Source organism: Cebus imitator, unplaced genomic scaffold (genome assembly GCF_001604975.1).
Source record: "Cebus imitator isolate Cc_AM_T3 unplaced genomic scaffold, Cebus_imitator-1.0 Scaffold149, whole genome shotgun sequence".
Lineage (NCBI taxonomy): Eukaryota > Metazoa > Chordata > Mammalia > Primates > Cebidae > Cebus > Cebus imitator.
This window is the reverse complement of record NW_016107464.1, coordinates 829,274-844,703: the sequence shown is the minus strand read 5'-3', so window position 1 is coordinate 844,703 and position 15,430 is coordinate 829,274. Positions and strand designations below refer to the sequence as shown.

Genomic DNA, 15,430 nt, shown 5'->3' with positions numbered 1-15,430 from the left:
AACTTAAAGAATGACTTTGGGCTGGCTGAAGAGAATTTTCCTTTCTGAGTTCTCTTTCTAGGTAACCTGGCTTGTCATACTAGATTGCCCTTCCAGTTCTAAGCATCTAATCAAGAATCAAAAGAAAGGGTGGATGAAGGAAGAGGTGGTTCAAGTGTATCAGGAGAAGGAAGCAATGAGTTGGTTCTTATTTCCCATCTGGGGTTCCCAAGAAGGGAGGAAATAGCTGTTCAAGGAAAGGGGAGAAGAAATAGAGCCACCAGGCTCTCTGAGTTGTCCTTGGTGCTTCTGTTACTGCCTAAAATTCTGAATAGTGGTTTGGCTGAGTAGAGGACTCTTGAGCTGCTTCCAGTCTGTGTGGCCCTGGAGTTGAAGTATGTATGGCAAGGAGGCACTTAGAAAAGCTCTAACTGCTTTCAGATCCTTTTAAGTGCTAAAGTGACCCTTGTCTGCAGGATAATACTTTTTTTTTTTTTGAAATGAGGGTCTCTCTCTGTCACCCAGGCCAGACAGTGGCACAATGTTGGCTCACTGCAACCTCCACCTCCCAGATTCAAGCGATTCTCCTACCTCAGCCTCCCAAGTAGCTGGGATTACAGGCACCTGCCACCATGCATGGCTAATTTTTGTATTTTTTTTAGAGATGGGGTTTCACTATGTTGGCCAGGCTAGTCTTGAATGCCTGACCGCAAGTGGTCCGCTGACCTCAGCCTCCCAAAATGCTGGTATTACAGGGGTGAGCCACCACGCCCAGCCTGAGTATACTTTATTAAGGTTGAGTGAGAGCCTTATGGAAATAGCAATATAATCATCCCTCACTTGAGGGTCATAGACATTGCCCTGCTTCCTAACCCCTTCTAAAGACTATCACAGAGACCTGACATTATTGATTCAGCAATAGATTTATCAAATAATTATTGAGTATCTGCTCTGTCCCAAATATTAAACTAGGTATTAGGGATAGAGTTAGCAACACAGACACAGATGTGGCCCTGCCCTTGAGCCTACAGTTTATCAAAGTTTGTTTCTTTTGCTTACTTTCTTACTGTGATCCCCCCTGAAGGCAGAGTAGGGGCTGCCTCCTTAAGCCCCAAGGGAGCCAGGCAATGCTGGTGTCAGCATCATTGCCCCTTTCTGGACCAAGCTGTATGGATAGAGGCTTGTCACATGGGTGCCATCATCAAATAACTCTCCCCAGTCCATAGTGATGGGAAGAATCCAGAGGCCATTCCCTACTTGAAAAGATAAACTCTAGGGGAAGCACATCTTTATTTTTTAAATTATTTACTTAAAAGAGAAACTCAAGCTTGAAAAGAAGTCCTGGAGGAGTGGCAGAGCTGGTAGAGAAGGCAGCTAGCAGATCTCGGTGTTTCCAAGGTGCTAATTTAAGCATTAGATCTCAGCTAGTGGGAGGAAGAGGAGGAGATCCCTGCCCTGTTATTGCTGCTGCTGTTGTCACAGCTGCATGGAGCCTCCTGTCTCTAGTGGGAGTTTGCCTGAAAGGAGTGGCTTCCCTCCTTTCCCCATCACACCAATTATTTAATTGGCCTTGCTGCAACTCAGCAGCTGAACCAGGCCTGAATCTATCCCTGAGAAGTCCCCAGGGTCTCTTCCTGTCTCCTTGTGAAAGGAGTGAGAGCTCCTCTTAGAGACCTACCCATTGGACTCCATTCCTTCTATATCTATCTCTTAGACAATCCTGAGTGTTCCTGAGCATAGATTCTCCCAAAGAAACTGTGAGGGATAGGCACAGTTTGTGTGTCAGCTCGGTGTTTGAGCCATACACCTCACTGATCTAGAGAAGCTCCTAGCAGCCCAAGGCTCTCTGTTGATCAGTTGGGTTGAGTTTGGTATATTGTTTGTATGAGCAACAGGGATAGGTCTCTGGACCTATTGTCTGTCTGCTCAGCTTGTTGGTGCAGCCACACAGTCTATGTCTTCTCTTCAGCTGCAATTGGAGAGGAAGAGATTTGTTGTAAGAAGAACAAATGGAGCTTTTAAGCACTTAATTGTGTCAGGCAATACCCTGCCTCCTGTGTTCTGAGGGACCAAAGAGACTTAAAGAATGGGAAATGGCACCAGACAGGGTCTCTGAACAGTTGAAAGACATGTTACTCTAGCCTCACTGAAACTAGGTTATCTGTTAATTCATTTGTTTAGTTCACGAGCATCTACTCAGATCAAGTACTTTAAGGATACAGAGACAGTAAGATCTTTCCCGTGGGTGGCCAAGAGAAGGATGGGCTCAGATGGCTACAGGAAGGTTTTTAGATGTATGTCAAAAAGAGTAGAGATCAATGGAGTGTCATGAGAAAGAGTGACAGCCTCCTTTGGGAGAGGGTGAGGAATGCTGAGGTTCTAACCTCTTGACTACATGAGCTTGGGAAGGAGTTTCAGACTCCTACTGCTTCCTGACACTCAGGGCTGGATGGGGATGGTTGGGATGGGACAATGGGTCGGCCATAGAGGCTCCTGAAAGTGGCGGAGAGAACATTATAAAGATAGTAAGTAGCCGCTGTGGAAAATTCTATGTTCTGGACACCTTAAGTTGCCTCCTGTAGTCAGATGACTTTTCAACTTAAGGGTGGATTCTCCTAGTGGGTCCATGTGGCTTATGACCCAGCAGTATTTCTCAGGCTCCTGAGGAGAGGCACCCTTCTTTCCTGTCCTATATTACAAACTAAGGATCAGGTTTGTTCAAGCCTGAAGCTTCTTACTACTCATCTCCTCATCAAACATACAACAAGTAAGAACATAGTCTCTGCTAGATGTTGTTATGGGCCCAATAACAGAATTTTGCTCCAGGGAGATGCACAGTCTAGAGCTCAGATTGAGGCACTACAGAATATTGAGTACTGCAAGAGAAGAACCAAACCAAGGAGCACCAAAAGAAAGCAGGAAGGGCTCTCATCAAGTGGTCAGGGAAGGCCTCAGATAGGAGACATTGCTGGACTGACCCTAGGAAGAGTACTAGAAGCTTGGCAGACTGACAAAATGAGGCTAAGCCAAGAAAGGGTATAGAAGAAGAAACAAAAGAGTGCATTTGGAATGAATTAAGGGAATAACATGATCAAACTTGAGTTTAGGTTATTACTCCAGTGGTGGATGAGAAATTGGAGAAGATGAGATCGGAGGTTGCTAGGAGATGATGAAGGCCTGCAGAAGCAGAGAAACACAATGGGACAGATACACAGATACTAATACAGTGGAATAGGTAGGATATGCCATCTGTTGGGAGGTGGAGTGGAGAGGTAGAGAGTTAAGGATGACTCTCAGGTTTGTGTCATGGACACCTGGATGGAGGAAGAGATCATCACCACCTCAGGAAACTCAGGAGCCCATTACCTTTTGGTCTCAGAGACTTCTTATATCAGAGAAGGCTGCTGTTTTCCTTTGCTCTACTACTGAAGCCACATTCTTTGGGTTATGAGGAACCTAGAAGTCCTAGAAAATCAAAGGTCAAACTGGCACTGGTCCCCCACTCCACCTCGAAAGGGCTGCTAAGAAATACACTCACCTGCCAGTGAATACTTCTCCCCTACAATCTGCTTCGATGAATGCAAGAGAATTGGTGGTGGCAACAAGGAGCCATAGTGGGTTTTGTTGTTATTTTCTTTCCAGTAGCACTTGGATGAAGAAAAAATAAAATCCTTTGTTGTCTGAGTGCTTTATGTTGCAGCGTCTGGCCTTGCCTTTTACAAACATCATTCTGGTAAAATCTATGAGGGTTTTTTTTCTTTTTTTTTTTTTCTGACTGATTGAGCTGGGCTCTTTCACTGATTCCTTCTGGAATGGATATTTGTATTACTACATCACCTGCAAGAGTCAAAATGGAAAAGGACACGTACTTTCCTTTTCGGAGACCAGCCCAAGCTGCAGTTGGGTAGAAGCAGAGCCCAAGCTGCCTCTTCCAGGCAAGGTGTGCCAAAGGAGCTGACTTCTGGGGTGAGATCACTCAGGAGTTACTTGGCTTCTCAGAGGTCCCAAATGTGGCCTCTGCAGGCAGGTGCTTCTGTGGTAGCTGGGGTTCAGGCTGAGTCATTCCAAGCCCCATCTGCCTGCTGCCCTTGACTGCCTATAGCCCAGAGTGAGCAGAAATGGAAAACAGACTTCTTCACTCAAACCTGAATAGTCTCAGGGACCCTCTCCCCTCCTTAAAAAGGTAGGTGGAGCCTTGTGTCTGGAAAGGGAACATGGGAAATTTAACTTCTTGGGCTTAGCTACTTTGTTCCTTCCTACAGACCTGGGAGAACTGATTCAGAGAGCTCCAGAGCGTGTGGGAAGGCGAGAGAATTGGGCTAAAGCAGATAACCAGAGGTGCTAGTTGAAGGAAACTAGAGGTGTTCAGCAGGGTCCCAAGTCATTGTTTCTTAAGGAGGCTCTGGTGGGAATCTGGCTTTCTGGGCGGGAGAAAGGAAGGAAGGAGGGGAAAAGCTCTGAATTTGGCTCTGCTCTGGAGTTCAGAAATTGGCACATGACCCACAGGCCTCACTATGGGACAGCCAAATGAACTTCTGGCTGCAGCGAGGGACTGTGGAGTAGGGAAGTCGTCTAGGAAAGAGGCCTATAGGGTCTGCCCTGGGAGAGAGGGTGGACACAGGCTCACAGGAGTTTCCTCCGAGGCTTTACATTCCTAGGAGGGAGTTCAAGCAAATCTGTACTTGTATTTGTTATCATTGTTATTCAGAGATAGCAAATTGAGGATCAGATGGTTGTGGTTATTGAAGGTCAATTTTAAGTTTCTGTGATGGTGGTGAGGGATGTGAGTGTGCGTGAAAGTAAGAGGGGATATACAGTTATGAATGGTGTTTACTGAATGACTGTTCAAGTCCTAAGTCTAAACATATGACAAGAGGCCACACCCAGGCAGAAACGAGCTCAGTGATTGTGGCTCCTTGCCTGCTTTTGCTGATTTGGCCACCAGATTTTTGGCTGTTATAAGCAGAGTACACCCCATCTATCTATCAAGAACAATACCTGAAGGAACATTTTAAGATTTATTGAATCAACTGCATGCAAACTGTGGAATGAGAACCATATATATTTCTCTGTGTAGTTAACTTAAACATAATTATGTACAAGCTATACATTATGTGACATGGTAAAAGTCCCATAAAACTGCATGCCTCAACCATACCTCAGCTTTCTGTTGAAACTGCTCTATGTAACCCCTAATGTGACAGGCAAGCAGTCCAAACCCATACTATCTTGGCCCCTGTGCCTTGTAATAAGTAATTAAGGTCTGTAATTTCCACCCTACCCAGACAATGTGTAAACTAATCTTGACTTTTGTGAACCACTTAAGTAACAATTGGAATGTCAAAAGTCCCCTAGCCCTCAGAATGTCCGGAGCCCCTCACCCTCATCTCCGCTCAGGAGGTGATTTATAGAATCCCCTAGCCCTCAGAATGTCGGAAGCCCCTCATCCCCACCCCCGCCCCTCACCCTCACCCCCGATGTGGTTTTATGGGTATAAAAGGTCTTGACACCCTCTTTTCTGGGCCACTGGTTGGAAAGACGCGAGTCCTCTGTGGCCGCCAGCAATAAAGACCCTGCAATTTGGCATAGTTTTGTCTTGGTGTTGACTTTCTATGCTTGCTCCACTACAACAATTATAGTACCCCCCTCTTTTTTTTTTTTGTTTTTGAGACAGGGTCTCTGTCACCCAGCCTTGAGTACAGTAGCTTAATCTTGGCTCACTGCAACCTCTGCCTCCCAGGCTCAGGTGATCCCCCACCTTAGTCTCCTGAGTAACTGGGACTACATGCATGTGCCACCATGCCCAGCTAATTTTTTGTAGAGACAGGTTTTGCCATGTTGCCCAGACTGGTCTCACACTCCTTAGCTCAGGTGATCTATTCACTTTGGCCTCCCAAAGTGCTGAGATTACAGGTGTAAGTCACTGCACCCAGCCTAGTTTCCATATTAATTTCCCATTTTATCCTTATGAAGGAATTGGTGAAGCCCTTGGCCACCCATGGTTTAGACCAGCATTTCCTATAGTATTAGGAATATTGATCCTTTGGGGCGCTTCATGGGGGAAAAATTCTCCATAAAAAATTTCTTTGGGAAAGACCATACGCTCCATCCCATCACAATGCCCACTGACATTTTAAAGGCTCTGAGATGTCCTTCAGTAAAGGAACCTTTTCGACTTTAACTCAATGTTTCCCAAGCTTATCTAACCAAAGAACCTTTTTTCAGGTTACATCTGTTAACATCTTATAGAACCAATGTGTTTCATGAAAAATACTCTTTGGATACAGAAGGAGCAGGATTAAGACTTAAATTTTTATATTTGAAAAAAGAAAAGAAAAATACTCTTTGGAAAGCATTAGCTTAAAAATTAGTATCTGTGGTGACCCAGTCTAGATTTATAGTCTTCCTAGATCTTTCAAACGTCTTTTATAACCCACACCATTTTGCCCTATACTCGTGTCTAATGGGAAGTTGCTGATTTTTCAGGGTCTGAACTTGCTGCTATCAGTAGGAAGCTCTTGGTGAACTTTGGTTAGGGTGCAGAGGCAAATACCAAGTGCCTTTTCTCATAATATTTCTAAGGGAGTTTTATTTCCCTTATGTCCCTCTACCAAATGCTAGTTTGATGCTTATTTTTTTGGACAGCTTTATTGAGATATAATTTACGTATTGTGTATTTTAGCCATTTAGTACTTTACTTTTTTTTTGTTTTGAGACACAGTCTCACTCTGTCTCCTGCAGCCTTGACCTCCCCAAGCTCAGTGATCCTCTCACCTCAGCCTCCCAAATAGCTGAGACTACAGGTGTGTGCTCCAGCTAATTTTTATATTTTTTGGTAGAGATGGGGTTTCGCCATGTTAGCCAGGCTGGTCTCAAATTCCTGGGCTCAAGAGATCCCCCTGTCACATCCTCCCAAAGTGCTGGAATTACAGGTGTGAGCCACTGTGCCCAGCGAGTACCTAACTTTTTTTTGATACGGAGTCTAGCTCTGTCACCAGGCTGGAATACAATGGTGGGATCTGGCTCACTGCAACTTCCGTTTTCTGGTTTCAAGCAATTCTCCTCAGCCTACTGAGTAGCTGGGACTACAGGCATGCACCACCACACCCGGCCAATTTTTTTGTAGTTTTAGTAGAGACGGGGTTTTACCATGTTGGCCAGGATGGTCTCAATTTCTTAACCTCGTGATCTGCCTGCCTCCGCCTCCCAAAGTGCTGGGATTACAGGTGAGTACTTTACTTTTAAACCTGGTGTGGCTATCCCATGGCTGAGTTCTTTTTTTCTTTCAATAGCTTTTGGGGAACAGGTGGTTTTTTGTTACGTAATTTCTTTGGTGGTAATTTCTGGGATTTTGGTGCACCTGTCACCCAAGCAATGTACAATGTATCCAATGAGTAGTCTTTTATCCCTCACCCGCCTCCCATCCTTCCCCCATGAGTCCCCAAAGTCCATTATATCATTCTTATGCCTTTGTGTCCTCACAGCTTAGCTCCCACTGTGGCTTAGTTCTATTCCTTATTTTTATCTTGGGCTGTGCTTTGTGCTTTTATGTTCTGCCAAGCAGTAGAGAAGATAAAGATAATGCAAATCTTTTATCAGGAAGAATCCTGTCTCAATTGAGATTTAAGATGAAAAGTAGATTCCCAGATTAGGGGATGTTTCAATACTTAATCTGCAGTATCAATAAATGTTTCCACTGTTCACACCACTCAAGAGACATTCCTGCATAATTATTTTACTCCCTCCTACTCCACAAGCTATATAAAGCATGGACGATAAACAGGCATTACCCTTTATACCAATGCCACTTGATCAGTAGTTACTGCCTGGAGCATTGTGCTTAGATGGATTCTAAGGCAGAGTCCTGGTTCCATATGAAAGAGTGACATGGTTTGGTTGATTTTCCATGTCTGCTGTGGTCTTAAGAAGGCGGAACAGCAGTTCTAGTATTCTACTTGCCATCCCAGCAGCCCTGAATCATCATAGTTATCATGGGTAAAGAACACAGGAAAGGGGAATTCTTGGGATATTAGCCAGCCAAGCAATCTGTTTCACTAAGGGCCTGAAGTCTTAAGATATGGCTCCTTAAGAAATGAATAAAGGGCCAAGTGCAGTGGCTAATGCCTGTAATCCCAGTGCTTAGAGAGGTGAAGGTGGGAGGATTGCTTAAGGCAATGAATTCAAGACCAGCCTAAGCAACATAGTGAGACCCATCGCTACAAAAAATTTAAAAATAGCCAGGCATGGTGATGCATGCCTGTAGTTCTATCCATTGGGGAGGCTGAGGTGGGAGGATGGCTTGAGCCCAAGAGTTCAAGGCTGCAATGAGCTATGATTGCACCATTACACTCTAGACTGGGCAACAAAGCAAGACCCTGTTTAAAAAAAAAAAAAAAAAGAAGAATGAAGAAACTGTTTTTTCTACTTTGTTTTCAGCACTGGTTTCTGAAATATTGAATTAATATAAAGTTTAAATCCTTTTGAAATAAATAGGCCAGGTGAGAGGGAGTAACCTTGACTCTGCTGAGCAGATAAGAGAGGGAAAGAAGCAGATTCAGGAAAAGATCTCATGAATTTCATATGAGTGGTTGACCACACTTAATATGAAATTATAAGCCCTTGACCAAAGGAGCAAGAAGGAATAGGTTACAAGAAGAGAGCCATAAGCCAGAAGTTACTAGTGAGGAAAGGCCCTATTATAGGTTATACAGCCTTAGCACTCTTTTGTTTACCCAGGCTAAATAGGCCTGTTTTTTCCTTTTACCATTTCCCAGGACACTGGCTTCCAAATCCACAGTCATCCTAGCTGGTTTAGTGGCTACTTTTATGTTTCTCACCCTTGAAACTGAACACAGAGCTCTCCATGTGATCTGCACAGCACAGATTGTTGTGGGACTGCCACTACCTATAATATTGATATTGTACTTCTATTATTGTCAGTTGAGCTTCCATGATCATATTTAATAGCCATACCTATTGTTATATTGAACTCAGGACATATCTGAAACAGAGTAGCCCTATGCCTTAGCAGTGTAAAATCAAGGCAAGAACCTGGACTCACATCTTGAGCTAAGTTTACTGCCAATACGGGTAAAAGTCCACTGAGGATAGTGAGAGGATGGTTCCACATTTATTAGAAACTATACCACACATATGTAATGTGACTCTTAGAAAGGTAGCTGGCTAAATTCAGCAAGACAGAATTTCAATAGGAATCTAGGGAGGCTGTGTGATTGGTGAAGGTGGGACCTTTAAAGAGAGCTAGTCCTTGAGTGGACAGAAAGCTTAATACAAGTCCACTATATAACAAAGCTAGCGTGCTGTTGGGCTACATTAATAGAAGCATGGAATTCAGTTCCTAGGAGGTAATCATTCCACTCTGCCTTATTCTGTACTGGTCAGCAGCATTTGAAGTCCTGCATTCTATACTGATATCATCATTCAAGAGATTGGGTGACTAGGATAATGAAAGGAGTCAAAACTATGTCATGTGAGAATAGTTGGAAGAACTGGGCTGTTTGGCCTGTGAATAAGTGGTCTCAGAGAAGCATTTTAAGGCTTTCAAATACCTAAAGGACTGGGATTAGGAAAGAAAAGGAGGATAGACTTCATTGTAGCTTCACAGGGAGGAACCAGAGCCATGGTGGGAGTGTGAACGTGTTCTTACCTCACATTCTCTATAGTAGCAGTCTTAAACTGGGCCAGAGGCCAGGGCACCAGGAAGACACATTGCTCTGTGCAAATGCCCTACTCTTTCCAAAGTAGGAGCTAGGAATAATATCCTACCAGTAAACATGGCTGTGTTATGTGTGTATACTATAAACGGTCCAAAAATCCACTGTGGAACTTAGCACAAGCAGTGCTTTTCTAGTTTTCTGTGAATAGGTGTTTGCTAATCTTTCCTGTACATCAAGGTCTGTCACAAAAACACCATCTTCTTTGTGCATTCCTTTCTTTCCTTCAGTGAGATGTGAGCTCTCCATTTACCTGTCCTGTGACCCTAATACCTTGTCATTGTGTAGAGTTTATGGGTAGTGTCTTATTCCTATCTTTAATTCCTTTTTTTTTTTTTTTTGTGACAGAGTCTCGTTCTGTTGCCCAGGCTGGAGTACAGTGGTGCAATCTCAGCTCACTGCAGCCTCTGCCTCCCGGGGTTCAAGCAATTTTCCTGCCTCAGCCTCCCAAGTAGCTGGGACTATAGGCACACACCACCGCACTCAGATGATTTTTGTAGTTTTAGTAGAGACAGGGTTTCACCATGTCAGCTAGGTCTTTAACTCTTGACCTCAAGTAATCTGCCTGCCTTGGTCTCCCAAAGTGCTGGGATTACAGACATGAGCCACCATTCCCAGCTTATCTTTAATTCCATTTTAGGGTAGATGAAAAGATGTTTTTAAAGCACCTGAACCATCTCATTAAGTAGATTAGGAAAATCATTTTGCCTACTTATAGATCTGCAAGCAGTCTCCCAGAAAGGTAAACAGGCTTAGCCATTACCCAGCTGGAGGTTGACATGACCTAGTTAGACCTTCCTTTGCAACTTGGAACCCAATTAAGCTCTTTGTATCAAACTTGAACTTCTCCACTGGCTTTTGAAGATATACCCTACCCCTCAAAGCTGGCCATACTTTCTACCATTCAAGCCAGCTTTCTTTCTAGTAAGTCTAGCCATGTCCTTTACCTTATTTCATCTATTGGCACCTTGAGGCCTCCTCTCCTCTTAAGAATTCTCCTCTGCCGAGGTATCCTCTATGGTTCTGACAAAGATGAAGGAAATTGCAGAAGCCTACCTTGGGAAGACTGTTACCAATGCTGTGGTCACAGTGCCCGCTTACTTTAATGACTCTCAGCGTCAGGCTACCAAAGATGCTGGAACTATTGCTGGTCTCAATGTACTTAGAATTATTAATGAGCCAACTGCTGCTGCTATTGCTTATGGCTTAGACAAAAAGGTTGGAGCTGAAAGAAACGTGCTAATCTTTGACCTGGGAGGTGGCACTTTTGATGTGTCAATCTTCACTATTGAGGATGGAATCTTTGAGGTCAAGTCTACAGCCGGAGACACCCACTTGGGTGGAGAAGATTTTGATAACCGAATGGTCAACCATTTCATTGCTGAGTTCAAGCGCAAACATAAGAAGGACGTAAGTGAGAACAAGAGAGCTGTAAGACGCCTCCGTACTGCTTGTGAGCGTGCTAAGTGTACTCTCTCTTCCAGCACCCAGGCCAGTATTGAGATCGATTCTCTCTACGAAGGAATCGATTTCTATACCTCCATTACCCGTGCCCAATTTGAAGAACTGAATGCTGATCTGTTCCGTAGAACCCTGGACCCCGTAGAGAAGGCCCTTCGAGATGCCAAACTAGACAAGTCACAGATTCATGATATTGTTCTGGTTGGTGGTTCTACTCGCATCCCCAAGATTCAAAAGGTTCTCCAAGACTTTTTCAATGGAAAAGAACTGAATAAGAGCATCAGCCCTGATGAAGCTGTTGCTTATGGTGCAGCTGTTCAGGCTGCCATCCTGTCTGGAGACAAGTCTGAAAATGTTCAAGATTTGCTGCTCTTGGATGTCACTCCTCTTTTCCTTGGTATTGAAACTGCTGGTGGAGTCATGACCGTCCTCATCAAGCGTAATACTACCATTCCTACCAAGCAGACACAGACCTTCACCACCGATTCCAACAACCAGCCTGGTGTGCTTATTCAGGTTTATGAAGGTGAGCGTGCCATGACTAAGGATAACAACCTGCTTGGCAAGTTTGAACTCACAGGCATACCTCCTGCACCCCGAGGTGTTCCTCAGATGGAAGTCACTTTTGACATTGATGCCAATGGCATCCTCAATGTGTCTGCTGTGGACAAGAGTACAGGAAAAGGGAACAAGATTACTATCACTAATGACAAGGGCCATTTGAGCAAGGAAGACATTGAACGTATGGTCCAGGAAGCTGAGAAGTACAAAGCTGAAGATGAGAAGCAGAGGAACAAAGTGTCATCTAAGAATTCACCTGAATCCTATGCATTCAACATGAAAGCAACTGTCGAAGATGAGAAACTTCAAGGCAAGATTAATGATGAGGACAAACAGAAGATTCTGGACAAGTGTAATGAAATTATCAACTGGCTTGATAAGAATCAGACTGCCGAGAAGGAAGAATTTGAACATCAGCAAAAAGAGCTGGAGAAAGTCTGCAACCCCATCATCACCAAGCTGTACCAGAGTGCAGGAGGCATGCCAGGAGGAATGCCTGGAGGATTCCCTGGTGGTGGAGCTCTTCCCTCTGGTGGTGCTTCCTCAGGGCCCACCATTGAAGAGGTTGATTAAGCTAACCCAAGGATAGATTTAGCATTGTTCCACACATGTAAAACATTGAAGGACCTAAATTTGTAGCAAATTCTGTGGCAGTTTTTAAAAGTTCAGCTGCTATAGCAAGTTACTGGGCATTCTCAATACTTGAATATGGAACATATGCACAGGGGAAGGAAATAACATTGCACTTTATAAACACTGTATTGTAAGTGGAAAATGCAATGTCTTAAATAAAACTATTTAAAATTGGCACTATTAAAAAAAAAAAAAAAGAATTCTCCTCTGCCTCTTTCACTCTTACGTACTCTTCAGAGATCAATATAAACTTCCGTTCTCCAGGGACCCTTCCCTGAATATTTTAGTGAGCTCTCAACCAATCCCAAAGCCTCTATAACCTCTAGCAGATAACTTGATATAAATGGTATTCTGGTTTAGGGTGTCCACTTTAATGTGCTACAAGTCTTGTCACTCCAACTCCCCTTTGATACCCTCAGCAGATAGCTTCTGCCTCTAGAGCTTACAGACTGGTGAAGAAGATACTTGCTCTTGTGAAACAGAACTACAGAAGAATACAGCTGGCTCCTTTAAAGATGAATAAGAGTGGAGAGGAGGTTAGGAGGTTATTCTAAGGAGGGGAATAGTAAAGACCTAGACAGGGATGAGTAGGTGGGAATTAGTGAGTAGAGTGGAAGGTATATGTTGGGGAATTGAAGGAGACTCAGGGGAATACATCGATGGGGCATTCATTAATGATTCAATTAACATCTTTTGAACATCTGCTATATGCAAGACACTGAGCCAGACACAGGAAGTAAAATGATGAATAAAGCAAACATGTTACCTACCTTCATAAGCTGGCAATCCAGTGGGAGAGACAGATACTAAACAAAGTGCACAAACAAAATTACAATTACCAAATGTGACAAGTGATAGAAAAGACAAGAAATGTGGTAGGAAAAGAGAGAATAATAAATTATTTATTCTCTTACATTAGATTGTGGATGTCAGGTAAGGCTTCTGTGAGGAAGTGATGTTTGAGCTCAGACCACAGGATGAGAAGGATTTTGTTCTTATAAGGAAGGAGTGACTTGCTCCTTGCTCCCCAGTGGGCAGGGGTCCCCAGCTGATATAGCAATCTGAGTTACTTACAAATTGGCCTTTTCTCATCCTTTCCCTTTGCAGTATTAAGTAAGTTTTCAGAGGTGAGGGACATAGAACATAAGAGGGCCAATCTAGCCCCTCTCCCATAGGTAGAAGAGCTGATATCTGTGCCATCAGCTTTGTTGTGGGGCTGGAGATGCTATTAATGGAGTTGTAAGCTTTAATATTTAATGAGGAAAAAACTTAGCTCTGCTGATGAAGACCTCCTGCCTGAATCTTCCAACATTATATGACTTGTACGCATCCTCCTAGAAAGGGAGAAAGTCTCTGGGGATCTTGGAAGAAGGGAAGAGTGCCAGCCTGGATGTCCTGTTCTTAGTGTATCAGACACGGGGTTCTCCTTACCACAAAACCCAAATGTATAGGCCATTCTGTCTGGGGCAGCCTTGCCTCTAGTGGAAAAGCCAGTAGCCACATTGGCATGCAGATTGCAGCAGCTGGTGAAAGGGGCCTCCGCTGGGCCTCCTGTGAATGCCAAAGCTGTTCCCTGATGATTTTAGCTTCCAGAAAGTCCTCTCTGATCTCAGCTGACCTGCTGTATCCAGCTCCAGTCTGGAGGACATCTTAGACTCAGTGAAAGGCCAAGTGGGGATAATGATGTGGGGAAGTGGTGGTGGCTAGTGGTTTAGGGAAGAGAAGGGAGAATTATGTGGAGTCAGGGAGGAAGACCAAGTTGGGGGGTGGTATTTAATGTAGCAAACATTGGTACCAAAAGGAACCAATCAGAAACCAAGATTTGACCATATGTCAGCCTCCCTATCAACTTCCTGATGGAACCTCATATTTCGCATCCTTCATTTGCCATGGGCTCTCATACAGCAGAGAGAGAGTCACAGGAAGCTCCCACAGGAGGAATTGATTTGAGTATCCTTGGGGTGGGGGGGGAAATCAGGATAAGCTAATGAGGGGCACAGGCCTCAGGGCAGGAGCTATGCACAACAGTGGTAAAAGTAGGCTGGTTACATCCTACCTACCACTTTTGTTATTGACCTTTGGCCAGCCTCCTAACCTCTTTCAGGCTATTTGTAAAATAAATAAGATCATGTTTGTGAAAATGAACTGCAAATTACTATATATTTCTGGTCTAAGGGTTGATGATAATGAAAAGGTTGCCGATTTCCTTTTTCTGTCCATGATTTCCAAGGGAACTTTTGTGGGAGATGGGTTATTCTTCTCATCACCAAATGAGAAGAGTCGCTAGCCTCCTTGAGAGGGCTGTGGTTAAGTTCAGGATGGAGAAGGACCTGCTCTGTGCTTTAATTGATCTCTGGAAGAGGTTCCCAATGAATGGGGCTGGGCTGCGGGACCTGCAGAGGGCGGCTGAGTCCTGTTAGCAGAGTGGGTCTTCCTGGAGAGCCCCACCATTGGTGATAGTGGAGGGTGTCCTACCGCTGTTTCAGTTCCCAAAGGTCATTTTCAGGGCTCCAGAAACACATGAAAAAGTCTACATTGCTATTACTCTCCCCCATGTCAGTGGGCTAGAGGAGGCAGATCCAGTTTGCTCACTTTCTTCAAATTTTTAAATGTTTTGCCCTGGAAATTTTCAAACACATACTCCCTAGTACTTGTCACCCAACTTCAACAACTATCAACACAAGGGTAATCTTATTTCACCCATACCCCACCTACTGGATTATCTTGAATAATTTAATATTTATTTAATGTTTGAATATTCAAATTAAATTTAATAATTTAATATTCATGATAATCCAGTAGGTGGAATATGAGTGAATAATCATCTATAACACAGTATCTCTAAAAATGATAATTTTTAACATAACTACCATTATCACACCATTACTATTTTTAACATAAATACCATTATCACCCCTAAAATCCTTTAATTCCTTAACATCACATTCTAGTTGGTTTGTTTGAATCTTGTCACAGATTGCATTTGGTTGACATGTCTCTTTTTTTTTTTGAGACAGAGTCTCACTCTGTCACCCAGGTTGGAGTGCAATGGTGTGATCTCA

General features: G+C 43.7%; 2 protein-coding genes across 5 annotated transcripts in view; both read left to right on the top strand.

Moving 5' to 3' along the window:
• FAM219A (family with sequence similarity 219 member A) overlaps positions 1-15,430 on the top strand; it is a 62,335-nt gene that overhangs the window by 1,949 nt on the left and 44,956 nt on the right. The gene's annotated exons all lie outside the window — the stretch shown is intronic.
• On the top strand, positions 10,698-12,546 carry LOC108314196 (heat shock cognate 71 kDa protein-like). Its single transcript, XM_037743646.1, has one exon. It carries the CDS (start codon positions 10,731-10,733, stop codon positions 12,306-12,308), a length of 1,578 nt encoding a protein of 525 aa, XP_037599574.1. The 5' UTR covers positions 10,698-10,730; the 3' UTR covers positions 12,309-12,546.